Source organism: Falco biarmicus, chromosome 1 (genome assembly GCF_023638135.1).
Source record: "Falco biarmicus isolate bFalBia1 chromosome 1, bFalBia1.pri, whole genome shotgun sequence".
NCBI lineage: Eukaryota > Metazoa > Chordata > Aves > Falconiformes > Falconidae > Falco > Falco biarmicus.
The window spans coordinates 3,185,795-3,213,617 of record NC_079288.1 but is presented as its reverse complement, the minus strand read 5'-3'; the positions used below and the strand labels follow the sequence as shown (position 1 = coordinate 3,213,617).

At 45.1% G+C, this 27,823-nt stretch overlaps 2 protein-coding genes across 5 annotated transcripts in view; one reads left to right on the top strand and one right to left on the bottom strand.

Annotated features, from left to right (window-relative positions):
* RGS9 (regulator of G protein signaling 9) overlaps positions 1-5,157 on the bottom strand; it is a 34,048-nt gene extending 28,891 nt beyond the window's left edge. For 2 of the 4 annotated variants that reach the window (XR_008823593.1, XM_056349698.1), the window contains exon 1: positions 4,975-5,154. Coding sequence is in view for 3 of the 4 variants with exons in the window: in XM_056349698.1 (XP_056205673.1) it covers positions 4,975-5,037 (63 nt within the window). In the remaining variant the exon portion in view is untranslated. Of the gene's footprint in view, positions 1-4,974 lie in introns of all 4 variants that reach the window. The other 2 variants (XM_056349681.1, XM_056349690.1) reach the window with 1 other exon arrangement.
* Positions 5,158-11,799: 6,642 nt separating this feature from the next.
* The window catches only part of GNA13 (G protein subunit alpha 13), a 29,322-nt gene continuing 13,298 nt past the window's right edge, over positions 11,800-27,823 (top strand). Inside the window, exons 1-2 of the mRNA XM_056338543.1 lie at positions 11,800-12,164; positions 13,943-14,169. Of these exons, the coding sequence (XP_056194518.1) occupies positions 11,882-12,164; positions 13,943-14,169 (510 nt within the window). The 5' untranslated portion in view covers positions 11,800-11,881. The remainder of the gene's footprint in view (positions 12,165-13,942; positions 14,170-27,823) is intronic.

The window sequence follows — 27,823 nt, the reverse complement described above, 5'->3', positions numbered from 1 at the left end:
CAATAGGACCAATTTGGTCTCTCCACACATTCATTTTGGGTGAGGCTGTAGCTTTTTAACTAGGATTAGAGGATTTAACGAGTGTGACTTGATGACACTCATGCATAATAAAGGGTATTGTCTTCACAGGCACCACAGTGACTTTGGTCCTAAGTCTTGCCAAGTTCAGTGAGAATTTAAGCCTGTAGTGACAGGATGCACTCTGGGCTTGACAGTAAAAATGGATTTTCAACGGTTTATAAAGCCAGTGTCAAATTAATACTAAAATGGAGAAGCCTGGTATTATTTCACACTAATATTTGTAAAAATACTTACATAAAATATATTAAAATAGAAAAACACGACCAAAGCAATGGAATATGAAGACTCTTTTAGACATTTTAACTGAACCCCCAATTTCAGCCTCAGCAAGTTCAGAGTTGGGCATGGAGAGATGCCCGTGTAGCTGTGTGAGATGAGGTGGGGCAGGATGGCCCAGCAGGCAGGGCACTAATTTAGGAAACTCAGATTCAGTTCCCTCTAAACAAACATTGGTATCTTGGGGAAGTCACTTACTCTCTCCGTAGAGGCATGGCTGCTCCATGGACAGCACTTTTTCAGCATCAGGGATACTGGGGGGAGCACAGCACCGCTCATCACCACCGTGCTGCAGTACTACGACCACCAGGCAGGTACCACCAGGCACAAGCAAGTTCCCTGCAAGCAGTACAGCACACCCTGCCCCAGCAAGGGGCTGCTGTTTGCTCCCCAGTGGGCTCAAGAGATGGGTCTTTACCAGCCAAGAATGAGGAATTGACTCAGAAACCCACACCGCCTCCCAGCACAGCGTGTTCCCTTTCTTCAACCAGCAAAGAGCTCCAGACTCTTGTGTTCATACCCTGCCGGGCTTCCACTCATCATTGGAGAAATAATATATATTAAAAAGAAACAAGTGAGATGAGCCAGGGAGCTGCTGTTGGGGGGTGCCTACTTCTCTGGCTGCAAACCATGCACTTTGCTGATCAAAACTCAGCCTGTCTCCTCCTTTTCTCCTAAGGGAACACTGCTGATCAGGAGTTGCTATCAACACCAGGCTGCCGGCAAGAGGCCAGGAGGGCTGGTTAAAATACAGTGGGAACATTTACTTGCTTTGCTAAGGGCTCTAACACATTTTGTCACGCTTTCAGCCAGGGAAACGCTGTCTGGTTTGAATTTTGTAGAGCCAGAAGCCACTTCCTGACTCTGGTTGATGGGTGGAGATGCACGCAGAGGTAAGTATCAGCAGGAGGACTGCTAAAAGAGTCAGGCTCTAGACTGAGCTCACCTCAAGCACAGAGCCACCATGAGGCATGAGCGCACTGAGGTCTCCCTTCACATCAGCTAGACTCTGCACGGAGATGACCTCACCCCAAAAGACACAGAGGAGACAACAGGAAAACTGTTTGCTCCCCATCTGATTGCAAGAAGTTACCAGTTCACTGAGTGCACAGCAAAACTCAAACTTGCAAATGATAACAAAAAACATCACCGCATTTCAGAAGCACGTGGGAAGCCTCAGGGCAGGTGAGGGTCCTCTCTGCAATGATCAGCCATGGGGTACCCATGGCTCTGGAAGAAGAGGATGGATCCAGCACAGATGCTCTCCCATGGGAGGGAGCAGTGGGGGCAGATGACTGATGATGTGTTGCTTGGGTAAGTTACCCTGGGTGCATCTCTCTGAGCTGTACCCTTTGGGGACCCATCAGCTCCCCAGGGTCAGAGCATCCACATCACAGAAGTGTCAGGCTCCGGGTGCTGAGACTCTGCCATGCAACAGCAAAACACTTCCAAGGTGAGAAGTTCAGCCCCTTTCAGCATCAAGTCAGAGGCATCTTTGCTTCAGATGTAAGAAAGACAAATTTTTCCAGCAGGCTCCAGCTCACAGCACACACCTCACGCTATGTTTAAAATCTGCTGCTTTCTCCATCGCAAGTATTTGCCCAGTTCTAGCCCTGCTCACTGCCTGGTACTGTTTGCAAAGGTCATCCCTCCCTGCTCTGATTTCTGAGGTAGTGATCTTGGAAATCTTAATCATGACTCTGGTCTCAGAAGGCTAATTCAATTGTTTTCTAGGTCTACAACTAACAATCCTGCTTTGCACATGCATGGATGATTGGAAAAAAGAAGAAATTAAAAAAAAAAAAATCAATAGTTAACCACCTAAAATTTCCTGCTTTTTTTTACCAAAGTACAGTCCTGTGGGGCCAAGCACGCTGCCTTTCATCAGGGCTGCTTGGAGCATGTCATGCTCAGTGCAGTGCTCCACAGAAACGCATAGCACCAGCATCTCCCTGCCTGGGATGGGGAAAGGGAGGATGGAATGAGGCTCAGCCTGGCCTCAGGCTCAGCTTTAGCCACATCCAGGGCCTCACTCAAACAGAGAGCAGGAGTCTGATTGATAGCTCCTTCCAGCAAAAGCACAATTCAGATGCTCGCACACCTCAAGAAATGCCCAGGCAGATGAGGGCCAGCAGCTGCTGGAGAGTCTAAGCCTGAAGAATCGAAGCCAGGCTGGAGAAGACTCCAGCCATGCTGCAGACCTCAGGCTGGTCCTTCCCCGGTTGCAGCGCTGCCTCAGGAAGAGCCATTAGGAGCCAGAGTAAGGAGGAGGCAGAGAAGAAAGGCGGGTGGCATCCATCAGACCTACCCACAAGGTATGAGTCACAATGCAGCTCATGTAGCACAGCAAGGAAAAATACACAGCCCAGCAGCCGCTGGAGAGCACAGCCCTGGCCCGGCGCTGTCTCCTGCTTTCCCAGCTCATGCCCAGTGGAGGCCAGACCCTGGCTGCTGGGGGGTGCAGAGGTACCAAGAACTCGAGCTGATTCAAGCTCTCCCAGCATCTGGCCAAGCGCATACAGCCAAAATGCATTTCAGAGGCTTCCTCCCCATCCCGACAGACTTTTGTGCCAATATTCTTCCTGCCAAGGCAGTTTAGGAGGGGAAAAAAAATAGAATAAAACAACCTAAGTTTTAGTCATGAGTATTTCATGGCCTAGCAGGCACTGCAGAGCCTCAGAGGAGGCTCTCCAATTCCCCCATGGTTTAGCCATGAAGACCAAGCTCTACATCCAGTCCAAGTCATGCAAGAGCAGCATCACAGCACGTACACAGCACTGCCCACCACCCCTAAAGCTACCCCCTTTCTTCTCCCCCTGTCCGAGGGCAGGATTGCTGCAGTCGCAAGCTGCTTGCTGGAGAACCAGCGCATGGAGATGAATCACAGCTGCAAAGGCAGAACAAGGCCAGCAGCCTGACAGCACAGCAGGAATCCCTTCGTGTGGCTGGAGCAAACCCAAGGTTACAGCATATGTGCCAGCTGGTGGCAAAGCTTGAGCACAGACTTAAGCAATTAAGAAAGCTTCTCTAGGATTTTAGCTCCTCACAGATCTAAGCCTGCAAAGGTACTTGTTGGATGCATGCTGAGCATCCTCAGCTCCCACCACACAGGCAACCAGTAAAGGTGCTCAGTATTTCAGCTCTGAGGACATGGCTGGCTGCATACAGACCACAATGCCATGTAACAGCCCAGGCTCCATACCCAGCTTCGGAAAAAAAGAGAGGAGGAATGAAGGCAGCAATGAGAGCCAAAGCCCTTCTGCTGACCATCTGGGAGCTTCTCTTCCTAGTGCTAACAGGTCTTAGACTTGCAAAGCACTAGAACTACTCAAACCCTCTTGCTGCTCACAGTGCGAGAGGTGCGTGCTCTGTAACAGCAATACACTGCATTTTAACGGATCTTCCCACCTGAGGAACTCTGAGCACTTTGCAAAGACTGCTATGCTCCTAGGAAGCAGCTAAAGCACAGCTGCTGGTGGTTGTTTTCTCAAAGAACACAGCTTCTCTTCTGCACCCCCGCATCCAACTCCATGGAGTATTACTCAGTGCAGAATTTGGCCCAGATTATTTCCTCTGGCAGGGCTCCCCAGCCAAATTTACCTTGAAAGACACAGAACCAAAGAAAATACCTTCTTTACTTCCTCCAGTATTAAAAAATATGGTGCTTGTATTGCCAAGCTTGTACCTTAGCATGGAATAGCCTCACATTCCCTCCTTTTTCCCCTCGGAATCCTCCTTAGGTCGTGGGTGTTGTAGGAGAGCTAAGTGCAACTCAAACAGCAACTAGCTGGCTGTATTTGTCACTGGAAATTCAGTTAATTCCTCTCAACAAGATAAGCCACGGGCAGGAGAGGTGTGTGGGAGAAAAGACTCTGCTTTTTAAAATCTGCAGATACCAGTTATACTAGAACTGGCTACACTTTTGAATGAATGCTGTAAAAAAAAAGAACACCAAATGCTTTCCAAAATTATGCATCGCATCCAAAAGTGTAGGCTACATCTTCCCACTCTTTCAACTGTTTTTGGTCACAAATACGCTCATTTTTGAAAAAGTGGAAAGAGACAGAGAGCAGACAGTTGGCCGTGATACGTCCTCTGAAAGCAAACTGGAAGCACTGGGAATGCACACACTGGACTGACTGTGGCCCAGAGCTTAACTGAGCAGCCTGGCACCATAGATGATGGGTTTTCCCTGGGAAACGACACGGTTTTGAGGGTCTTTGTGGAAGAAATGGGCGAGGAAGGAAACGTGTCAGGCGAATTTAGCTGAGTCTAAGCTACAAAAATAAACAAAATTACAGTTTTATTTCCTCCGTGACATCAGCACACGTTGCCTCTCTGCCCCCCAAGACTGAACCCTAGATCCACGGGGCTCCACAACAGGCCATGGCCCCAAACCCCCAGGGATGGGGCTGTCACCCCTCGGACCCCGCACACCCTGGGGGCGGCGGGGAGCCGCGGCCGGGCAGGATGCTATGGACACGGGTCCCCCCGCCCGGAGCACCACTCAGCGCTGCCCCGGGCACCGCTCCGCCCCGCCCGGACGCGGCCCCCAACGTGCCCGCCGGTGCCGATGCCCACAGCGGTGCGGCTGTGCCCGCACTGCTCAGCCCTCACCTTTTTCAGGAAGGCCATCCGCGGCCGGTGGCGCTGCCCCTGGTCGAGCCGTGCGACGGTCATGGTGGCGGGCCGGGCAGCGCGGCGGGCGCAGCGCACTGGCGGAGCGGCAGCCCCCGGGCGCACCTGGCTGCGGCCGCCCGCCACCCGCCGCCGCCGCCGCCTCCTCTCCCTGCCGGGGGCGGCGCCAGCGCTGCGCGCCGCAGCCAATCACCACCCGCCGCCCCACGCTCATTTACATGAAGGCGCGGGGCGGCGCGGTTGCCGCCTCGGGGCGCTAGCGGGAGCGCGCGGCGGAGGGTGCCGGCCGCCGGCCCCTGCCCCTGCCCCTGCCCGCGTGCGCGCAGCCCGGGGGTCGCACTGCAAACGGCCCTTACAAAGGGGAGTGTTTGCGCAGGGCAGGAGCTGGTGGCGCCCCCCAGCGCTGCTGGTCTCTATGTAGAGAGCCAGGGTACAAGCTAGGGAACGACCAGGCCACCGGAGCCAGCTGCTGCAATGGCGTGTGGCGCTGGTGCGGGAGGTGAGCAGTGCTTCAGGCGTCTGCTTCTTGAATGCCACCAGCCTTGGTCGAGCTCTTGATTAGCTCAGCTCAGCTGTGGGTGCAGCAGCCCACCGGGTGGGTTTGGGGGGGGGTTGGTGGCTTTGCCATGCATGGAAATGGTGACAGAGAGGAAGGCAGTGGGTTACAGAGTGCTTCCTCGCAATGGAGCTGGCTCATGTTCATGCCAGGAGGAGCGGTACCCAGCTGGCAGTGCTAGGAACAGAGCTCCATTTTTTCTGGTTTCTTCAGAAAATGGTGGCGTTTCCCCCAGCTGCCCAGGGCTCGGCCTGCCAGCACAGCCCAGCCGGGCAGGGGGAGAGGGTTGGGTCCCCACTCATGCAGAATCTAATTGCGCCAAGGCTCCTAGGAGGCATTCCCAGGAATTCCTGCCAGCCACGTGGGTGTGTTGCCCTTTTGCATGACAGGCACCTACACGTGGTGTGTGCAAACCTCCCTGCACACTGCACGGAATGCACGTGGGAGCATGTGCTCACACCTCGGCGTGCACAGTGCTATGTGTACACATACTGAGCAGGCACTCACCACACCACACTCTCCAGGAGCAGATCCCACCCAATGCTGCCGTCATGCTCCTGTGTGTCCCCTGGACATACAGGCACATTTATAGCCCCATCGATGTGTATATAACATACTACACATCTGTGTTTCCAAGTCACAGGGAGCACCCACGCTTCCTACACACGTGCACAGCTGTTTCTCAGGGCAATGCCTTCCCCACCACAGTGTTTGTGACTGTTCTGGTGTTACGATCAGTGGTTTGCACGTTTGAGGAAAGCATGTTGGCTCTGAACTTGGAGCGGAGTGCTTTTTCCATTCATAGCAATACCCTGAAGGCACGGGCTGCTTTCCCGGTTGCTTTGCTGCCCTTATGGAAGTGTTTTATCTTTGTCTCCACTCTATACAGTATCTGTGCAAGCCAGTGCTTTGGAAGGCCCTTCTCCTGTGTCTGCTCAGTCATTCCCATGTGAAATCCCCCTGTGAGTCACAGCAGCTGCTGGATCAGATGCTCCATGCTTTCCAGAAGGCTTTTCCACTCTTCTCTGCTCCATGCTGCTAGGTGATTTAATCATTATGAGTAATCTCTGTCATTCCACATGTTAGTATCAAAGTTATCATACCTTATGCTTCAAGGTATCAGCTGACAGCCAGAAGGAGCAGGGGGAGAGTTCTTCACGCATTTGCAGCATCTCATAATTTCAAGTGCTGAGGTGCTGTTTTGTTCTCTGAAACCAAGCTCAGATCCCAGTGGCCCTCTGAAATGGCAGAGGTGACAGAAACTCCAGTAGAACGGGCGGTTCTGGAGGCAAACAGCAAGAGAGAGGGAATTCAGAGTGGAGTCAGAGGAAGCAAGGGAAAGGACAGTGAAGACATGCAGGCATTTTGAAAATGCCAGCTAATAAAAGCGCTTCCATTTCTGAGAGAGACCGATACTGGCAGGAGAATGCAACCTCTATACGTGGAAGTAATCCTTTCGGACGTAATGTCAGGGTAAATAGCACGCAAAAAGATGTAGCTCATCTCAGTTTCTTAGTTTGGTAAGCAAACCAGCAAAACTTGTTATAAACTACAGATAGTTCCTCTGAACAGCCGTTTTCCTTCTCCCTCCCAGGTGGTGGAAGGACTCGGAACTGCTCTAGGTGAGGTGCAGACACTGGCCTGAGTAAAGGATCAATCACTGCCAGCTCTGTGCCCCCCATACTTAAAGGAATAAAAATGGTCGTTTCATCCCAAAATACTGACTTTAAAAGTTCCAGTGAGGAATATAGGTGTCTTATCCATGAAAAACATTTGAAAACTGGGTCTAAAATGAATTCAGAAAGAATAAAATTTTCTTGCAGGAGATCCAGGAGAAATAGTTCTGAAGAGCTCAAGCTAAGGTATGAGCTCTTCAACCTTGCTGAACTCCAAAGCTCCCAGTAATTTTAAATCCTGCCAGCCCACCACAGACACTTCCTTGTAGATCAGGCATGGATTTTTCTCCATTTCTAGTCTTCTCTGACAAGCTAAAATAAAGAATATGGATATTTCTCTTTCTGTGACAAAGCTACTTTGTGTCTTTGCTCTAGAAGATGTCCCATGTAAATTCAGCTTTGTTAACATCTGTACATGATCCAAACCACCTAGCACAAAATCAGAGACGAACCGCATTTCACTTGCTGCCCAGGTGAACTGCCCCAGCAGCTAATGCTCTACAGCAGATCTGCCACGTGAAGCACGAGGCATTTAAATCAGATTATACAAGCTTGTGAAGGCTAGACACTCCAGGGCTTGCACTTGTGGAAAGCAAACAATTCTAGTCCCTGACCCAGTCTGGCCATTTTCTGTGTGAATTTGTCGGTCAAGAAAGCAAGGGACTTGCACAGTGGGGAACAGTGGCAGACAGCACCGGCAGCAGTGGTGCAGTCTCCCTGCTGATTTCTGGCTACCCAAGTTCTGGCTTTTTTGCACCCCAGATAACGAAGAAAGACATTTCCTGCAGAGTCCACTTTGCCTCCCAGTGCCTGCTTTTTACAGTAAATGCAGCGCTATTTATGTAACTGAAAGTTTACATGGATGTTCATACGCTATGCAGGCGGTATGTGACGCTATAGTGAAAATACACATGTGGTCAATGTGTCACAGGGCAACAGTGCACACCCGCACGCTCTCCAGGGCCCACAGATTCCTCTAAACCTGCACCTGAGGCCACAGGACGTGTCCCAGGTGGGGAAAGGTCTGGCAAGAGGTGAATTTTGTCTCCCTCTTCTCCTTGTGAAGCCTCCATAAGCTGTGATTGCTCTCAACAGGCCCGCTTGCAATTCTCAGCAGTTCCTCTTGTGGAACGCACTGCAGAGGGAATCCCCCCGTTTTTTAAAGATCACGTTTCCTACGCGGTTGCCCCTCCTTCACACATCAGAAGTTGAATCATACAACAAAAGAGGCATGCGGTGAGTAAACTACCTTTCTATCTAAGGAAACTGGGGACAGCCCTGAGGGGAAGGAAGGGGGTAGCATAAGTGAAGCAACAAGAATGGTACTGCAAGCGTGGCAAGCGCAGGCTGAATTTCAGTACACAGTTCCTTCCAGGAAGATTTCAAAGTAGTTTACCAAAAAAAAAACCCCAAACAAAGAAACAATACCCCACCACCAGAACAAAAAGAGGGCAAACCGTGGCACAGAGAGAGAGATATGACTTACTCTCAGGTCTCCCAGCAAGGCAACAGTTAAAGCAGTATCTCCAGAGTCCATTGTCCTGTCTGGTAGGGTGGTAGGGCACAGCACTCAAAATGAGATGCTTCCTTAGCAGCCACATGGGAAGAGCTGTGAGCGCAAATGGGCAACGTTTGCTTCCCGTCACTCCTGGACTTTCCAGGGACAGGAAAGCTTAGGAAAGAAGTGGCAAAGAGGAAGGAAAAAAGCAAAACAGAGAAAGACCTTATGCACCCTGCCTTAGAGATGAAGCCTGGCTGCTGGGGTAAGAGGATGCAGCTGGGTTAACACCTGACTCAGGACTGAGCTATTTGGCTTCCGCTGCTGAGCTGAGTGACGCTGAGCCCACTTCAGTGTCCTCTCCAGGGAACACCACCATCCTCAGGCAGGAATAGCCCTTTCCCCTCTGCAGCAGCTGAGAGCCATGCTCCTGTGCCAGGAGATGGGAATGGCATACCTAGGAGGTTTTGGAGGGCTCCCCAGACAATGGGAATGTGGAGAGGAGGGAAGAGGCTGGGAGCTACCCAAGACTCAGGTGACTTGGGCAGCTGGGTAGGTGGAATGACAGTATTAGAGAATAAGGTGACAAATTTGAGAGAGCAGGGTGGCAGCAGGCAGGAGTGGAGGGACCTGTGCCAAGAGGGACAGCAGGAAGCCGATGACTGGAGTGTGATGGTTACGCAGGGCAGCTGGAGGGAGAGGCCAGAACAAAGGGAGGCTTTAGCAAAGTCACCAGGTAGGCAAGTCCATGGGGAAAAGCGAAGTGAAAAGAGGAAAAAGAGGCAGGAAAAGGGCAAAACTGAGACTACCAGGGAGGCCAACCAGAGTCAGAAGCACAGGTAGCCCTAGGACAAGCCTGTTCGTCACCAGCTCTGGCCTCTGGCAAGAGATGCCTTGGGTTAGGAAGGTGATGCTGCTGTTGCCAGACACCAGAAAACAGCTTTTACTCTTCATTCATTCATCCTTTATTGTTGTAGTCCAGGTTTTAGGTGCATCTTGCTGCTGGCCTGGAAGGCAAGGACTCGTGCCACCCTTGTGCAAGCTTGGCTGTTTGTTATCTTCCCTGCTGCGCAGCTATGATTTTCTTAATCTGCTTCTACTGCTTATGGCACGTGTTTTTTTGGTTATACTTCGCTGGTAGGTGTTAATTAGCTTCTCAAAAAGTAAGCAACCAGTATTGTTTCTATGTTTTGTTCCTTTGTTTTTAACTTTCTCCTTCACTAAGAGGCAATAAATGTTCACTTTCCCTTAGCAAGAACTTTAACCTTTTTGAAGGAATGCAAAAGTGCTTTTACCAGTTTCACTTTGCAGACAAGAAGCACAAAAGGAGAAACTTTGATAGGATTTTCATTCACTGAAAACTACTGTTCTGAGAGGACTTCTAGAAACTCAGGAGTGTTCCACATTTCTGAAGATGAGATGAGAGCTGTGTCATGACCGCAAAGATCACCTAGTTTTAAAACTTGGACTAGAGCTCAGGAATGACTGGCTTCCACATCTGTATCAAGACCACCAGGATGTGCTTCTTGGATGAGTATATTAATTTTATACCACATCTTGTTCTCCTGTAAGAAATGCTTTGCTTTTTTTTTTCTTTTTTTGTAAGGCCATATGGAATAATTAATGTGGAATTTATCTCCATGTGGGGCCGTTGTCTGTCTATGGTGTGAACACTGATACTCATTGCAGATTTTGAAGGTCCTTCCAGCTGACGCAAAGTGACATTGCCTTGTGCTAAACTCATCTCAGTTTGCTCAGTCATTTCTTTTTCTAAATTATTGTTAGAAAAAAAAAGCAGAAAAAAATTGAGATAAAAAGGAGCAGATATCAAAGTTAAGGAGATGTAAGGAGAGACAAATGTTTAATGTACTCTTTGCATATGTAATTGTGTTATGTGATTTCTGTGCTATAAATAGCCATGTCAGGAAAGCATGACACGGACATGCGTGCTTGCAGCTGAGCTACACCACACATGCATGTGTGCTTGCCTTTTAGTCATGTGTTTTCTCTCTGTCCTCATACCTACAGAACATAACCAGTGTGTCAGTGACCAGGGACGTGGGACTACAGGCTTGCTGATCTGACCAACGTGTTGTACGTAAGACCTCTGAGTAGTTTTGAAAAGTTGCATCGATACCCAAAGTAATACAAAACATTACTGTCTCTTTTTGTCTTTCATTTTATGGACCTCATCTTCAGCCAGTCTGTTTCTGTGTAGGCAGTGGAGTTGTATCACCTTGCACTATGCTGGTGTAACTGATGGTAATTTTTTGCACAAATGATGAACCTAACAATTGTGCTCAGAAATGGGTCACACAAAGAGTGGCATTTTCAGTCCTTGTGGGTCCCTTAGCTTATAATTTGCGCTACCCCTTGGAAGGCTTGCCAACTTTTAGGAAAGTTTTACTATTAAGCACTTGAAAATTCTTTGTTTTTTTTAAAACTTAGGAACGGGATAAAGAGCTCCCTTGGCTTTTTACCACTCTGCCTGCACGCAGTCCCTGCATGAGGCCCAGCAGCAGTGTGTTTGCTCAGCCTGGTGCTGTATCCTAGCAGTACTGGAGAGCTCTCCTCAGAGGAGCAAAGAGGAAGTACGTGCCAAACTGTTCAAAGCGTTCTAACGAAACTGTTTTCTTTTGGTACCGAGAACAAAAACTGCTTAGCTGGCAAGAGTCATCCTGCCCCCCCTGACCGAGGGCTGACCTCCCCCGGCCGCCCGCCTGTCAGCTCCCCTGCACCGGCGGCGGTGTCGCCGGTGGGACGGGTTGAGCCCGGGCCTCACGGTCCCTCAGGTGAGCACACGCCTCGCCTCGGTCACAGCTACGGACGCGGCCCCGCCAGCCTCACAGCCGGCAGCGCCCGCCGCCGCTTCCCGCCATTTCCTGTGAGTCGCCGCGGTGGGCGGGGCCCCCGCTACGGGCTGGAGCGAGCGAAGGCCACGTGATGCCTCCCGTCGGAGGCGGGCTGCGAGGGGGGGGGGGAGAGCTGGGCGCGTCACGTGACGCGGGCGGCGGCGCGCGGTCACGTGAGCGGGCGGGTGAGGCGGGAGCGAGCGCGTGGGGCGGGGCGGGGCGGCGGGCGCGCGTGCGCGGGCAGAGAGCGGGCTGGTGCGGGCCGGGCCGGGCGGCCGCTCCCTCGCTGGCAGTGCTCGCTAAGATGGCGGACTTCCTGCCGTCGCGCTCCGTGCTGTCGGGCTGCTTCCCCGGCTGCCTGCTCACCAGCGGTGAGGCCGAGCAGCAGCGCAAGTCCAAGGAGATCGACAAGTGCCTCAACCGCGAGAAGACGTACGTGAAGCGCCTCGTCAAGATCCTGCTGCTGGGCGCGGGCGAGAGCGGCAAGTCCACCTTCCTCAAGCAGATGCGGATCATCCACGGGCAGGACTGGGACCGGGCGGCCCGCGAGGAGTTCCGCGCCACCATCTACAGCAACGTGATCAAGGGTGGGTGAGCGGCGGCGGCGAGGCCGGCCCGCCCTGCCAGGCACCGGGCCGGCGGCCTGCGGGGGGAGGGCGGGGGGGCGGCGGCCTGCGGGCGGGAGCGGAGGGAGGGGGGTCCCCCGGGCCGGGGGGAGCCGCGGGGCCGCTGCCGCCCGGTCGGCGCTCTGGCTTGGGGCGCCTCACCCTTCCTCCCGCCGAGGGCGAGCGGCCGGGCCCGCCGCATGTCAGCGCCGCCGGCCCTGCCCCGCCGCGGGCGCTGCCCGGGGGCCCCGCCGTGGCTCCTGCCGGCGGAGCAGCGCGTTCGGTCCGTGAGGTCCTGGCTTGGCCAGGTCCCGGTGGCGCGATCGCGGCCATGGATGGGGGGCAGATGCACCTGAGGGGGCGTGAGGGGGAGCCGTGTCCGGCGGCGGGGGGCAGCGCCTCCGCACTTGGCCCTGCTGCGGGGAGCGCGGCCGTGGCGCTGCGGACGGGGCTGACACATCCACGGACGGAGCCCCCCTCACGGGTGCGCTGCCAGAACCGCCGCGCACGGCTAGGAGCGGCTCTGGATTTCGCTGCTGTCACCCTCGCTTATTTCGCTCTCTGATCTAAATCGCTCGTCGCGTTTTGGGTTCGGGCTGTGCGGTAGCTGCACGGTCTCCGTGAGCGTCTGGGAGCAACGAAGGTTGTCAGGCCTCGGCCCCGCGCTTGACCGGAGCTGAGCTCCAGTGACTCCGAGGGAGAATGGTTATACAAAGCTGTTTACAAATCAAGCCCGGAAAAACTATAAATAGCAAGGCAGTAGAAATCATGAGCGTGTATGTTGACCAGGTTATAGTTTATTAATAAAGTAAGGTACTTCCTGCTCTGTGAAAATACACCGTAGGAGCTGCAGATCTCTTTTGGAGGCAGCTTTCCTGCAGTCATCGCTTTTGACAGTTTGAAAAATTATGGAAAGAGAGTGAAGCTTGAAAAAATACTTTGGCATTGAACAAATATGTTATTATAGAGTTGTTCGTTACTACATCTTAATGTTCTTATACCTCTCCCCATGTCTTTACGGTGGCTTATTCTTTCTGGAATTTTCTTTTTCTTCTTCATCAGTAAAATCAGTACTAGAATTAATTTCCCTTGTTAGTATGAGCAGAGTAATTTTTGATTTATTCCTTTATAAGGGAGGTTTAAAATACTCTGTTTCTCCTAGAGAATGTTTACCAAAACAACAAAAAAAGTGCAGGGACATCTTTAGGTGATGCAACTCCTTCTGCACTTCAGCAGTGAAACCATATTTTCTAAAAAGTGCTGTGATTTTAGTAAATACTGTCTTTGTATCTCTGAAAATGTTAAAGACAGTAGTAACTAGATGCCAAGTTTGTAAGAATACAAAAAGTAGGGAACCTTAAAATAAGCTGTCTGATGGTTTAACATACTCTGAAATAAGCTTTTAAACATACTTCGTTTGTCTTGTGTTCGTGCCAGGTAAAAGTTTCCTTGGTAGCACGGACTAGGGATTTAGTAATTAAAAATAGCACTTTTTCAGGAGTTTAACTTGTAGGATGGATATTATATTGTTGATCACGGCCATGGTTTTCAGATGGCAAATACCTTGTGTTTTGATATTACCTGAAAATGTAGCGCTTTGAATGGGTCTTTCAGAAACTGATTTCCTACTGGGTGGATAGTCCTGTTGAGCTTTGACTGTACAGAGTAAGTGCATTGTTTGAATCTTCGCAGATTTGTAGGCTAGTGAAATAGTAGATGCTGAGAAGCTCTAATTGCAGTGCTCTTTCATGTTGTTAAAGGTGTGAGAGTCCTCGTAGATGCCAGAGAGAAACTTCATATCCCTTGGGGAGATCCTGCTAACCAGAGTAATGGAGATACGATGATGGCTTTTGATACTCGGTCAGTCATGGTGGTGCAAGGCATGGTGGAGACGGCAGTTTTTTTACAGTACCTTCCAGCCATAAGAGCTCTATGGGCGGATAGCGGTATCCAGCATGCATACGACAGGCGCAGAGAATTCCAGCTGGTAAGATTTGTGTTTCAGTGTTTTTAATTGAGTACGTATGATTCTCGTTCCTGTGTTGCTTTTCTGTAAGACACTGATCCTTACAGACCTTAAGCATTTTTGAGTGGCAGACTGTTGCACTGTGGTATTACAAACAGATGCATTTATCTCTTCCCCGCCCCCTTTTTTTTTTAAAAAAACCAAGAATAATAAAGAGCTTTTGACATAATTGTCCTCATTTCATATGTGAGAAAGCTGAAGTACAGAGGGCTTTTATGTTTTCTAACAAAGCTAGAAACTGCATAGTGTTTTTACCATATGGTTATTTCCACCCTTTGTTAACTAGTGTATCAACTTAAAACCAAAACAAAACAAAATGATTTGCAGTAAAGGAAGACTTTATAGTAACGTGATTTTTAAGAAAAGATATGCATGGGTTAATGAGAAGAATTTAAAAACCACTCCCTTCTCTATTCCAATTTGAGCAATCTAGCAAACATTCCCTTTGTATACTTCCTGTTTAATTTTGAATGTCTATGTTAATACTCATGTAATGAGATTTTTGTTATATCGGAGTTCTCAGCTGGAGATGGAGTATACAGTTTAATAGTGAGGCTGAGATGGAGTCAATAGTGGGGTTGGAAAGGAAGAAGTAACGTGTCTTGATTCTTGAGCTGGAGCTTTAACTGTCTGTGACAGCTGAAGTCCCTTTGCTCCATTTCCATGCAAGTGCTGCAAAAGGAAACAAAGAATTTAAGTTAAATTTGGTGGTTATTGGCTCATAGGCCTGTGTAGTAAATGCCACTGGCATAGGGTTTTGTGGGGGTTAGTGGTTGAGAACCTTAAAATAGATTAAATCTGTACTTGTAGGTGTCTTAAACCTAAGTGGCTTTGTGCTTTTATGTCTTAAAAATAACCTTTGTGTTAGTGTGAATCTGAACAATAGCTGATGATGTCTCCTGTTGAGCTATTATGAATGTTGTGTAATCACACTCTGACTTAAATAGGTTGTGTAAATGCACTATAAATATGTATTGCGCTGATCACAGAAAGTCTTCTAGAGATTGCAGAATGGGCAGGTGCTCCAGTAGCCTATCACCTGCCCAGCCTAGTTCTGAGCTATGTAAATAAGTTTCTAATGAGACCTGTTGCTCCTTGTGTTTTTCCTTCAAAGTGATAGTAAAAGGGTAATTGCTCTACTGTAGTCAAGATCCTTTTCTGGTGCATATGTCACTGTGCTGAAGTAATCTGTTTGAAAATCCGTTAAATAAAATTGTTTTGTCTTTGTTTAAGCATGTTTAGTGACTTCAGGCTAAGTAGTGAAGGAAAAGGGAGCTATTACTATTCTGTCATCTTTGAGTCTCTGAGAATTAGGTTCTTCCCATAACTGAAGCATGTACAGAGTTTCACTTTGAGTAGGATTTGAAGAATGTGCTCTGAATCTGTCCGGGAAAAAAACCCAACTGTTGCTTTCTTTTGGAAATCCCTAAATCTGTATGATGTTCTCTGCAAAAATATATATGGATCGTGTTGTGTTTTAGCCAGAACTCAAGAATATTTTTTTTAAGGGCTCTTAATAGTTGAGTACGGTTCTAATACTAATTTTTGAAAGTAAGGTAACTGCTTCATTTATACTTTACATTGCTTTATTTCCTAAATCCTTTCAAAATCTCAGCCTGACATATTTATGCCAAGTTATAAACATGAGGAAGAAAAAAAGCAAAGCTGAATGATGTCATTGTATTGCATGCAAGCAGTGTGATCAGTGCTGGCCAAGTGTGAAGTCTCAGTTTTATCCCAGTAAGCTTCAAGCGTAACTTATGACAGAGCTGCATGTGGGTGGCAGGATGGCGGGCGGAAAACTCCTGAAAGCGGTATGTATTTTTGCCGTACCTGCTGACAGGCTTTGGAGAAGAGTGTTCAGAGAGTTTAGATATGTGCTATAATATGGAAAGAAGACACAGATGGTTAAGGAGGGAGTGACAGGCGTACCCGAGTCAGGAGGCAGAGCAGGGGGAAGTTGGAAGAGACACAGACGTTTCAGTTGTATCGAGTACGGACTCTTGAAGTAAGGATTCAAGACTGAAAATTTTAGCGTTGTAAAATGGGGAATAAGAGAAAAATACTGTTCTGCTTCCAGTTCAACTGCTTATGGCACAAAAATGTAATGAAAGGAGAGAGACCAGCAATCATTAGATGAGTAGGAGAGAGGGAAAAGTGGCATTAAAAAAATGTGTAAAATGCTGGGACTGAGCGTGGTAGAAGAGTATTATTTGACTCTATATCCTCTTGACTTCAGAGTGTTGAGTGAGTTTAACTTTTTTCACTGCAAGGAGTTTGACACTGCACTAAAAAACATGGTTCATATTAAGAGCCCGCAGGCAGGAATGCTGGAAAAGTATTGTTTATCATGGGAATAGGGCACTTTGGGGCAAAGGTAGAAGTGAGCAAATGAAGAACAGAGCAGTGATGGATAAGGAGTGAAAAATGTTAAAATTTACATAGAAGTTCTGGAGGAAAGGAAGCAAGAGTGTAATTGTAGAAGTCATGTGTAGCTTGGACAGATAGGAAGTACAGAGAAAGAGGATTTAAGATTAAAATTTCTGCACATATATGGTTAACACTTAAAGATGTATGTACTTTTGTGATGTAGATCATCGAGCTGTTCTTGCTTTTTTCATTTTCCTCCATCATCTTTCACTTACAATGCCAGAGATGATGCTGGGAGCCTGAAGAAATGTTGTGGTCTTTTTATAGCAGCATGAGAGGGGAAAAACAGAACTAGGTTGTATTTTAATGGAATTAGGAATCAGCATTTCCATGCCTAGTTTATTGGAGTGTCCTTCCTCATTTTGTTAACTGGAGTGGTCATGGGGATAGTCTATATGATTTATTTTCCTTGGTATAAAAATAGGGGCCTTCTGGCCACTAACAGCAGTATTACGAAAATTCATTAGGTCACGCTTGTATAGTGCTTTAAAACTGGAAAGAGCTAATTACGGCTTAGTACAATACATGCCACTTCAGTACTTCTCAGGTGGTTAATATTATAATCCCTCAAATTTTATTACAAACCGAAGTAATTTGGCTGATAGTTCCACTAACACGGTTAACTAAAGACTATTTTGGTGCTCTGGCTTAGTCCCTGTAACTTACACTGAAGATTCCGCTTATCCTCAAGCTTTCTCTCCATCTACCGCGCTTACTTTTCTCGTGGCCTCTAGTCAGATGGCTAACGTAGATTAATTACAGAGTTAGTCTGAATCAGTCTTAACGGTTTCTGACATCTGATTAACATTTCAGGTTTCTCATTGCAAGTTGATTTCCAGCAAAAATCTCCTGAAATGACTTGGATAAACGTAGCCATTATCTTAACTCTGCAACATGCAAAGCAATTTAACTAGACATTTCCTAGCCTTGATGTTTCTACTCATGAGCTATTCAGCTGTGTGGTTGTAAAGGTTTGCTGTTCTCATTGAGATCTGCTTTGAGGCACTGGCAGCTGAGGAGCGTCTAGTGCTGTGCTGCTGCATATCTAATAACACCGCGAAAAGCACTTCTGAGTAAGGGTACCGTTGTGCGCTGCCTCTCACTTTGGTGCGTTTGCCATGGACTTGCATTTCGTGAATTTGCTGCGAGAGTTGTTAACAGAGAAGCGTTTTGAAGTAGTCTGCAGGAGTCTTTAATTCTCTGAGAATGGAAAATTGGGATGAGAGCCCAGTTGCTCAGACACATGATAAGCTTTGAATGTGTTAAAGGTTTGTTCTTGTTAAAGTTAACTTTTGGGTGGATTTGGATGTTTGCTACCAGCAGTTGTTGATCTTCAGGTAGATACTTGTCCTACTTGCAAATTACGCTGAATGTTGGTTTTATGCCATGAACCTGCAATGCACAGGGGCAGTGTTAACACTTTATTCTGTCCACATTTGCATAGAACTGCAGACGATGCAGTAAGGAAGATAGGATGATGCATTTACATCTGGATCATGTTTACTTCTGTGACATGTCTGCAAGTGCTAGATCAGATTATAGAAGACAGGAAAAGGCGTGTTCAGCTTGAAGTTACACTGCTAGTTTTGCTGCAGCTTCTCTGCAACATTTTTCTGTTGCAGGGTTGTATTTTTGAAAAGCGTTGTTCAGTTTACTGGAATATTGTATTTTAGCTTATTCTGGTTGGAATTTTCTGGGTTCTGTCTCTGAATACTGCTGGGGCTGTTGTACACATGAGAACATTAAATTAGTTTTACTGGAAATACTGAGTCCTCATATGGCCACTGCAAAGTATTAGCAAAACTTACCATTCTTTCAGGTGCCTAGGTGACGGGTCCTTGCAATGTGCTTGATCATAGAGTAGCGATCCTGTGGAGGTCAGCTCTGTTTGAAGCCAGACTATGTTGGTCATTGTTGAGGTCTTCCTCTTTCTCAAGTGTGGGTGCCCATCTTATGAAACAATAGTGCGGTCAGTCCCGTAGCGTCTCTCTGAAGTCACAAGCACAGAACCTGTAAAAAAGTATCTTACCCGTCATGCTTTAAAAGCATCTACACCATATTTGCAAGATTAAATTTCAGAAGCCTTTCAATAGCTTGTGCCCTCTGTAATGTGTTGATACTCCTGCTGGTATTCATCTTCTGCAGCCTCCTCACACCCCTAAGCTGGAGGATAGCGATGTCTTCCCCTCTTCCTTTCCCAGATCTCCTCTTGGTTCTGGGGTTGGGTGTTCAGTTGTCCCACTCTGTTTCTGCTTGAAGTGTGTAGGTGGTGCTTCTATTAGGACATGCTTGAGTGCATAAACTGTTGGTAGAAAGTTTCTCAGACTGATAGAAAATCTTTTTCGTTACAGACACCAGATCCAGTCACCCAATGTTTCTGTAAACACATGCATTGACTGTTTGGGCACTTAATCGTGTAATTCAGTGTTACTTTATTTAAATATGATGTTGTAATTACACTGAATATTGCTTAGATTTCTGTGGGGAAAACAAAAAGCTGCTGCTTTGTATGTGTTGAAATAGGAACTGTTTTTCCCAGTCAATAGGTTTGCCAAAGATCAAATCACAGGATAGCATGTGTACAGTGAGCATGATTCCTTAAAGCCCTTGGATAAGTTAGAGCTACTTGCCATCTTTCATCTGTTATGTGAAAAGGATTTATCAAAGATTGTTGCTATAACTATGGAAAGAAAAGTGCTTTGCAAATTTATATTTAAAAATGAGTCCTTCAAATCCTGAGAAAAGACTCGGAATTCTTGAAGGTTTGCTGTTTTTCCTGCCCCAATGACAAGATAATGCTGGCTTTGGGTTCGTATTAATAAGGCTCTGTATAGGGATTAACACTGGAGTCAAACATTAAGGAGGCTTGAGTTCCTTTATTCTTGGTTTGTTGCCAGAAACCCTTCAATGTGTATACTAGTGCTCAGGTAATGGGAATCGACCATAATATTTTAATCGAGCTGAAAGGTCTTCATGTGAACTGTTATACTACATTTATCATAAAGTGCCATTTTTTAAATTGTTTTCCAAATTGGGACTTGGAGTCACTGTGCCTTAGAAGACTGTTTCTGGGACTGCCGCCTTCTCTTTCCACCACTCTTCCTTTCCTGCCTGCTGACTGTTCTTGTTAGCAGTGAAGTATTGAAGTGTTTGGAGAGGAATGGTCTTGTATTGCCAATTGATGTTGTAGTGCAAGCTAATCTAGTTCTTCTGTAGAACATCTTTGCTATAATTTTTTCTGAGTGTTACTGATTTTCTTTTTTTAAAACTTTTTTTATTTTTTGTCACTATGATTTTTAAGCATGGATGTGGCTCTGGACTGAGAGGTCTTCCAGTGGGAGCTATCTTCACCTGGACATGTCACCCCAGCACACAAGCTAAATGGAAGCATACTATCTTCCAACCAAGATTGCTAGTTTAGAGTCCTGTGTGCTACAGTTAGCTTGTACAAGTGTATCTTTTCTGTGTGGTTTCAGTGCAGCCTCTGAGGATGGAATTTTTAATTCTGACTCAATCCAGATATCTGTTTATGGGGAACCACTGCTTTTAAAATGTGGACTTTCACAATACAGTGTGGGGGCAGAGCCATGTGTTCTTATACATACTCTGTCTTTTACAAGCTATGTCGTGTTGATAATCATATGCCTTAATTTTCTGAACCTTCTGTTGTGGAAGACTAAAAGGTGACCTACTTTTTGCAAAAATTTGGATTTCTATAACTGAGCCTTGATTAAATAATGGTAAAATATGTAAGTGCCCTTCTGAATATGCTGTGCACACCAACAACCTCTAACGACTTCAGAGGAAGAGCCTTTCTCAGCCTTTCACACATCTCAAATGTGTGAACCTGTTCTCAGCAGATTCTTTTGAATTTACGCAAATGTGTTAGATGCGCTTTTGCTGCTTCTGCTGCTTCCAGTGTAACATGAGACCTTGGTACAGACATTCATTCAGAGCCGATTCCTTGCTGGCTACTAAGGTGCAAGATACTACATGTTAGTACCTGTAGAACTGTCTCATTACATTACTTCACAGAATTTAAATGTAGCAATGGCTATGCCATTCTCTGTCCGTTTGGAAATGACTTACTAAATATAAGCCCGATCTACACTACAAAGTTGCAATATTCATAGCTGTCAGCAAGTCTCCATGCTGGCAAAACATGTGGTATGAATGCAGCTGTGATCTTCCATCTATATAGCTGAAATTAATTTTGCACCTGAGGCAAAGAATATAGAATGATCTTTTTCATATGTAAATATGGGATCCTTTAGGATTAAGATGCTGTGCCAGGGGCTGTGTTGATTTGTGCTGCTGTTCCCTAAGTTGAGCTTACTGTAACAAGACTTCAGCCTTAGAGGCTAGTTAGGTCTGCTCTCACTGAGCACATACTACACTCAGGTTGTATTTGGATGACTGTTTTGGCTGTCTTTATTGACCTAAACTTCAGTTAATGATAAATGCTATTTATAAGTTCTGAGTTCATGCTGTACCTCATGCAGAACTAGCAAAGTGGTAGGAAACTTTAGCTTGTGGTAGCTGAGGAAGTTGCTTAAGAAAATGTGAGAACGTAAGTGCAGCTGACCTTACTATGCATGAAAAGCAATAGAATAACTGTACTAGTTTTCACGTGGAAGGCAAGATACCATACCAGTGTTGTGCCTACTGGTGCTTAGTGGTTTTTTTGTAAGTATCTACATTTATTGCAATGTAGTTGAGAAGTTCAGAAGGTGTAGAGCCGTGTTACTGATGGTGCTAATGGAGTCTAGCTGATGCCAAGTGGTGTCTTGTATTGCTGTGGAATATGAAGCCTTTTTTCATATCTTAAAGATTATTAAATGGGTCATAGAACACAATATTAGTTAACTCTTTAGCCTCAAACGATAAATATATTTAATCCAAGTAAAAGTCTTGGAATAATCCCAAAGACTCACCGTTATACTCTACAACCCTTATACTCTGCAAACAAAGTAGTTTGATGGGTCAGATTTAAATTATTAATAAAATTCTTTAAGACTGTATCAGCAGCTAAAGATGGTCCTAAATTATTTCCAGTATCTTCTTCACTGGCATGTCTGCATTAACAAGAAACATCAGGTAACAGAGCTGGAAAAGTTGAGGACTTCTGAATACAGAAAATACCCCCAGTTCTTTATCATCACAATAACGGGCAACTTCAACTATTTCAGAGAATAATTTTTTTTGACTCTTAACAGGCAGTGAGCTGCCTTTTACAACGCTTAATTCACTGTACCATGTTGCACAGTTCTTAAAAATGCTTAAATGTTTTTCCAGTGCTTCGTAGTCTCCTCAGTTAAAATAAGTGGATTATAATGTAATGTTCCTCTTCAGTGACATAAACAAGGAACTGGAAAGACCCCAAATTCTTTTCATGGATAAGAGGTACAGGAATGCATAATCATACATGAGTTTCTGTATCTTTTTCCTTTGTTCAGTGATGTCCGAGACATAATTTTAAGCAAACCAATGGGAGTATCAGCAGACCACCTGCAAGTGCTTCTCACTGGGCACATGATGGTATTTGATCAGCCACTGGTGACCAAATAAAGAGGACACAGAATTTCCAGGGGAGGAAACACAGTGGGCTGACACCCATCTGTAATTCAAAATACCTACACAGAGTAGCATGTAAAAAAAAAACTTGGTGCAGGGTCATCTACTAAAATTCCACATGTGGGTGATATTGGGACCTTTCACTGTTTTCACTAGCAAACAGTTACATAGTTGCTTTAGTAATTTATTTCTAGTTTTTCTGGTTTTAGTTGATTTCTAGTATGACATTCTACAAGTGATGTGAAATGTTTGCAACCTCTTGGATGTTGCTGCTATTTAGGAGTCTTGTGTACCTTACTTTGAGTGCCTTAGACACAGGTTTTAACGTTTCTAAAAATATTAACATTTATCTAATGGTACATGCAGGTCTTTCACAAGACCTGGTAAATTATCACTGAATCTTTTTCAGATAGCTTGTAACAGGATCTTATATATTAGTATGTCACCCTTTGCAAACAGAAATACCCGAACTTAATTGAAATGGATTCTGCTAATTGAGGCAGAGGAAGGAACTAAAAAGCATTTGGTCATGAGCGTTTCTCATGAGGCTGAAACAGGCACCAAATGTACTCTAAGATTGAATCCTAGGGATACTTCAGTGCATGCACTGGTGTCTAGTGTAGGGTTCTGCTTTTGAAGTGTAGTGATTCAGTTTACAGTGTATGCAATAATGGGCTTTTCAAGCATCTTAAAGTTCAATCTGGCCACTTTTAGTGCCGATATGTTTTCCACATGCCAAATATTTGTCATGTTTTTGGGAGCCTTTGCCAGTCTTGTACAACTTGGAAGCAAGTAAAGCTCTAAATGATGGATGGCAGATTTACAGACCCACTACTGCTTCAGTGTTAAATGCAGTTTGAGTAGCAAACACATGAAGTCATGGAGCCAGTGGGTCAGTGCACTGAACGAAGAGCAAATGTTTACAGTCTGGTTCCAGTCTGTTTTGTGTGCAAAACATCTGAAGTTTATATAGATGCTTCCCAAAGTGTAAATAGTAATTGGGAGGTGGCTGTTTCATCTTGGTCAGAGCATGTTTTCATATGACTTCTAGGTCTGCGTGTGTGCCGTGACTTGGAATATTTGTTTCATCAGTGAAATTTGAAAATCTTTTGCAAAGTATCGGTGTCTTTCCTAAGGTAAACTTTCTGGAAGAGGAATTTAGATTGTAAATACTTACTAAGGGAGAGAGTAAAAAGATCTTTAAAGAAAGAAAGTGCACCTGATCTTGTGGACAGCATATCCTAATTTGTTTTCATGGTTTAATTTCTGTTCAGTTTCTGACAAACAGAAGCATCTTTATTAGAAGCTCTGGCTCTGCATGTGTTGTGCCCCATATGCTGTTTATTGCATTTCTTAACCTGGCTCTGATGTCTAGAAGGGGCTGCAGTGGACTTGACTTTGCTTCCTATTTGGAAGCGTTGGTGATCCTAAGGAAAATTGCGTACCAGGAAGAATGCTATGTATTCCTTGCATTTTTAATTCTGGGAAAGAGTCTCAGCAGACTTTTGGGTTTTGCTCTTGATTTGTACAAATGGAGTATCACTTCATACAACTCGAAGCTATGCAGTTTCTTAAAATTCTGAGCTGTTTATAGAATAGGGCGCATCCTGGTTTCAAAGTAGTCTTTCAGAATTAGTTAGAAAGACAATAACGGAGTGCCTTGTGTGGAAGAAATTGTAGTTCTGTAGTTAATGGAATGCTGTTTCATGCCTAAAAGCTGTAGTGAATTTTCATATTTTTAAGCAAGCTTTGTTGGAACAAATTGCTCTATGGTATACTAGTGCATGGATTAAGTTCTTAGCTTGATCAAGTCTTCATTTGGTTAATTAGAATAGCATGTTATATCTGAAACTATAGAAAGGCTCTGCTGATTGGAGAAAATCTGAATCTGACCTAAGTGAATGAGGCACTATGAAAGTAGGTGCAAAACTGAATTCAGTGCGAGAAGGAGAAACAGCTGGTACTGGAGCCTTAATTGGAGTATTTTGCTTGCAGCTGTCTGGGTATGGCAGCTGGAGCGATGCTCCTGGGTACCCGGCAGCTTGCAGATGCAGCTGGGTAGTTGTAGTGCGAGAGCTCACGTTGGCGTGCTCTGTCTCCCTCCATTTGTTATGCACATTTTGAGAATTGTGGATTAATTGGATTACGTGGCAAATAGGGGATAATAGATTAAGGGGTTACTATTGGGTTAAAACCCTTCTTAAACCTCTTCACCTTTCTTTGTTAATGCCATTATGCAACATAAAAATGTCAGTCATGAAATAAACTTGGTGTGGCTCCTCCCTTTCTTGGTGTGTTTGTAGCTTCGTGCTATTGAGCACTCTCCACCCAATGTGATCCAGCTGTTCTGAATACAAATTCCGCTCTCCTAGCAAAAGATTTTGCAAAAGTTCACTTCTATGAGTCAGGACTTCAACCTTTCCTTTTTTTAGGGCAGATACTCAGTTTGTGTGACCCAACACGTCAGGTTTCACTTCTATGCCACGTGATGCTGTCCTGATTGCTTTGAAATAAGTCAAATACAACTTAAGCTACAAACAGGAAGCACTGAAAAGAGGAAATAGGTTAGTGCTCTGAGGTGGGATGAGCTGTGATGTCTTTGTGACGTGTATTGGTAGAGAACAGGATTATTTTGTACTTCTGTACCAGCAGATGTGGCCTGCATCTGAAACTCTTCGATCTTACCAAGAAGCGGCAATTAATCCCAATGTACTTAAACTTTACCTATGAAAATGGGCAGATCAGATTTGAAAGATTATTCAAATGGTTGAGCTGGAGAGAAAGAAGCTGGGAGATCCAGAAATGTCTGATCCTGACATAGGCTGTCTGTGCTTTAGCCCTTTGAAGTCTGGTCTGCTCATGGTTCCGCTGGCGGCAGTGCCATTTTAAAGCAGTTTGCCCTTCCTTCTTAGGGGGGGGGGGATTAGTTTAACACGGGAGCAGTTGGCTGCTGTGCACATGGCTGCAATAATGCTCATGTGGGCATAAATGGGGACTGCTTTGTTTGGCGGGAGTGCCAGTTTATGCTGGTTTTACCATAACTTTGGCCATAATTGACACTTAGAAAAAGGAAACATGCTTCTCTGCAGGAAATGTGTTTTGTGTTAGTACACTTAAGTATTTTGACCCAGACTTGCAGTTTGGTAAGTAAATGTACTGTTGCTTACCTCAACACTTTCCACTTAATACCTTTAGCACCCTTATTAAAAATTAGTTATTGTATATGCTTATTGTGAACTCTCAAAACACTGCTAATAAAATTGCTGCTTAAAGAGAGAGCCCTATATCTAGTGTTAGAGCATAGGAGTGGCAATTTGAAAACAAATTGTTTCCCTTTGCCTTAGGAGAACAAAGCAAGTTGCTGAATTGTTGCTATAAAATAGGGAAAGTATCTGGTTTTTCAATTTAGTTCCTTGAATAAACAAGTTATAAGTATGAATGTGTAGAAGTTTTGTCCTATTCTGTTGACTGGGATGTGTTTGAAAGAGGAATCCTCATTAGAAAGCTCTGGGAAGAATGACTGGCGAGACAAGTTAATTTGTAGAAACCTGAAAGCTGTGAAGGGGGAACCAAGATTATTTTATTTACCTTTAAGACTGAGGCCAGTTAAAGAAACCAAATCCATTCAAGGTCTCAACATAAGGTGTTTCAACTTCTGTGGTCTAACAATCAAGAAAATTGTGGATTTGAGTACAGTAATATAATTAGGGCTAGGTGCATTCATGGTATAAATGTATCATCTGGATCATCTGCCTCTTTTGTGGAGTGTTAATGCCATCGCTCATTTGGGTGGAGGGGGAGGACGTTGTAGTGCTCTGATACCTCTCCCACTAGGAAATCTGCAAGGGTTTGACTGAAACACTTCCTTATTTCTGTGCTTGTTACTAAAATTTCAGAAGACATCTGGTGAAACTTCAGTAGTAGCACTATTGATTTGCAGTCAGTCGTCTTTTGAATCAGCTTGGGGTAGGGTGTGAAGGAAAGAGATTCTTTTCTCTGGATTCTTTGCCAAAATCTTCAAATACAGATTTATCTGCATTGTCTCTAATAGAAAAAAACCTATACATAATGAAGTATGTGCTGTAAGAATTACTGAGGTGTTGTAAGATGCAGAATTTTAAGGCTCTGGTTATTCCTTCATCATCTTTCTTTCTTCAAGCTGTTTTTCCCATGTTGTGGATGGTTTGGTTAGCATGTCAATTTTGGTATGTACATGCCAGCCTAAAAACATTATAGTTACCCCTTCTTATGCTAAACTAGGCTTTTAAATAGCTTTTTTTGTTTGTTTCTTTTTAATTAAATAAAATAGGAAGTCTTGGTTTCTTTTTTCCCAGATACTCAAGTAAGGTCAGGAAGAGAAAATGTTTGCTGGTTCCTATAATTCTAGAGTTACTAAGTTATATCTCTTACTTTCTTTAAATATCTGATTTGTTCTTTCAGATACTTAATAAGTCTTGTCAGTTCAGTATGTTCCATTGAAACTGCAGCCAAACATAGATGGTTTGATAAATTGTATGTTTCTTTCTTTAAACCTTGTGATGACTAAATCTTTATTTGATGCTTTTTTTTTATTAGTATTAAGTGATTGCTATTGGAAAAAATGTAGTCTGTGTTCCCCTAGAACAGCTAAAAAGCCATTTGGCTATGCTAAGGTTTCAACAAATCATATTTAGATTGCTGACATTGTTATCATGGAAACCAAATAAATTGGTGCCACTTCCTGGGTTTAAAAGATGTGTTCATCTGTTGTGTATTTCATGTAGGGGTTTTTCTGTTGTTTTTTTCTTGTCCTCCCAAAAAATATTTTTGTGGTTACTTTGCTTTAGGCACTAACTAGCAACATTTTAGACAGTAATCTTTCTTGTTGCCATGTTTTGTTTATAAAAGATAACTGATCTGGTTTACTTCAGAAGGCCACACGAGCAGCTGCAATATGCTATTGTCTTATAGGTAAATGACCAATATGTGCTGTTATCCTGTCTTTGTAGAAGTGCATTATATAAAACTTGAGATATTTCATTGTATGGGCATGAGCAAGACTATTTAAAATAAATGTGATGTTGTAAGGGAAGCTGCTGTTGTAACCAAGTACCTTGATAAGAATATGAGTTGGTTGTGTTTTCTTGTAAATCATTTGTATGTTCATGATGAAATGACTTGGCTTGGCTTTCTTCAGTAAGGATCACAAGTCTTCAGGAGGCACACAAGCTGTTTTGAATCAAACCTTTCTGAAAATGGAATACTTGACAGTTATGAATAAAGTTATTTAACAGTCAACTTCCTGTGGTTTACATGCATTTCTGAATCAGGAGGAGGCTGAAGGGCTGCAGCTGAGATGTGTATAGGGAGTCCTGTACAAGCAAGCAATGTAATTGCTTAAATCTGGTATTCCGATAAGATTTATTTTAATACTGTATTAAAAGAGTAAAAGCATAGTCACCTAACACTGGAAGATCTTTGAAGCTACTGTATAGGCCATTCATTCTGTTGTATTGGGGTGTGTTCAAAAAGTTTGCTTTATTGCAGTATGTCAGCATGCATATGAGAGATGCGCTCAAGCTTGCACTTGACTTTGTCACTTCTCTTGGCATCTTTGGGCCTACTCATTAAG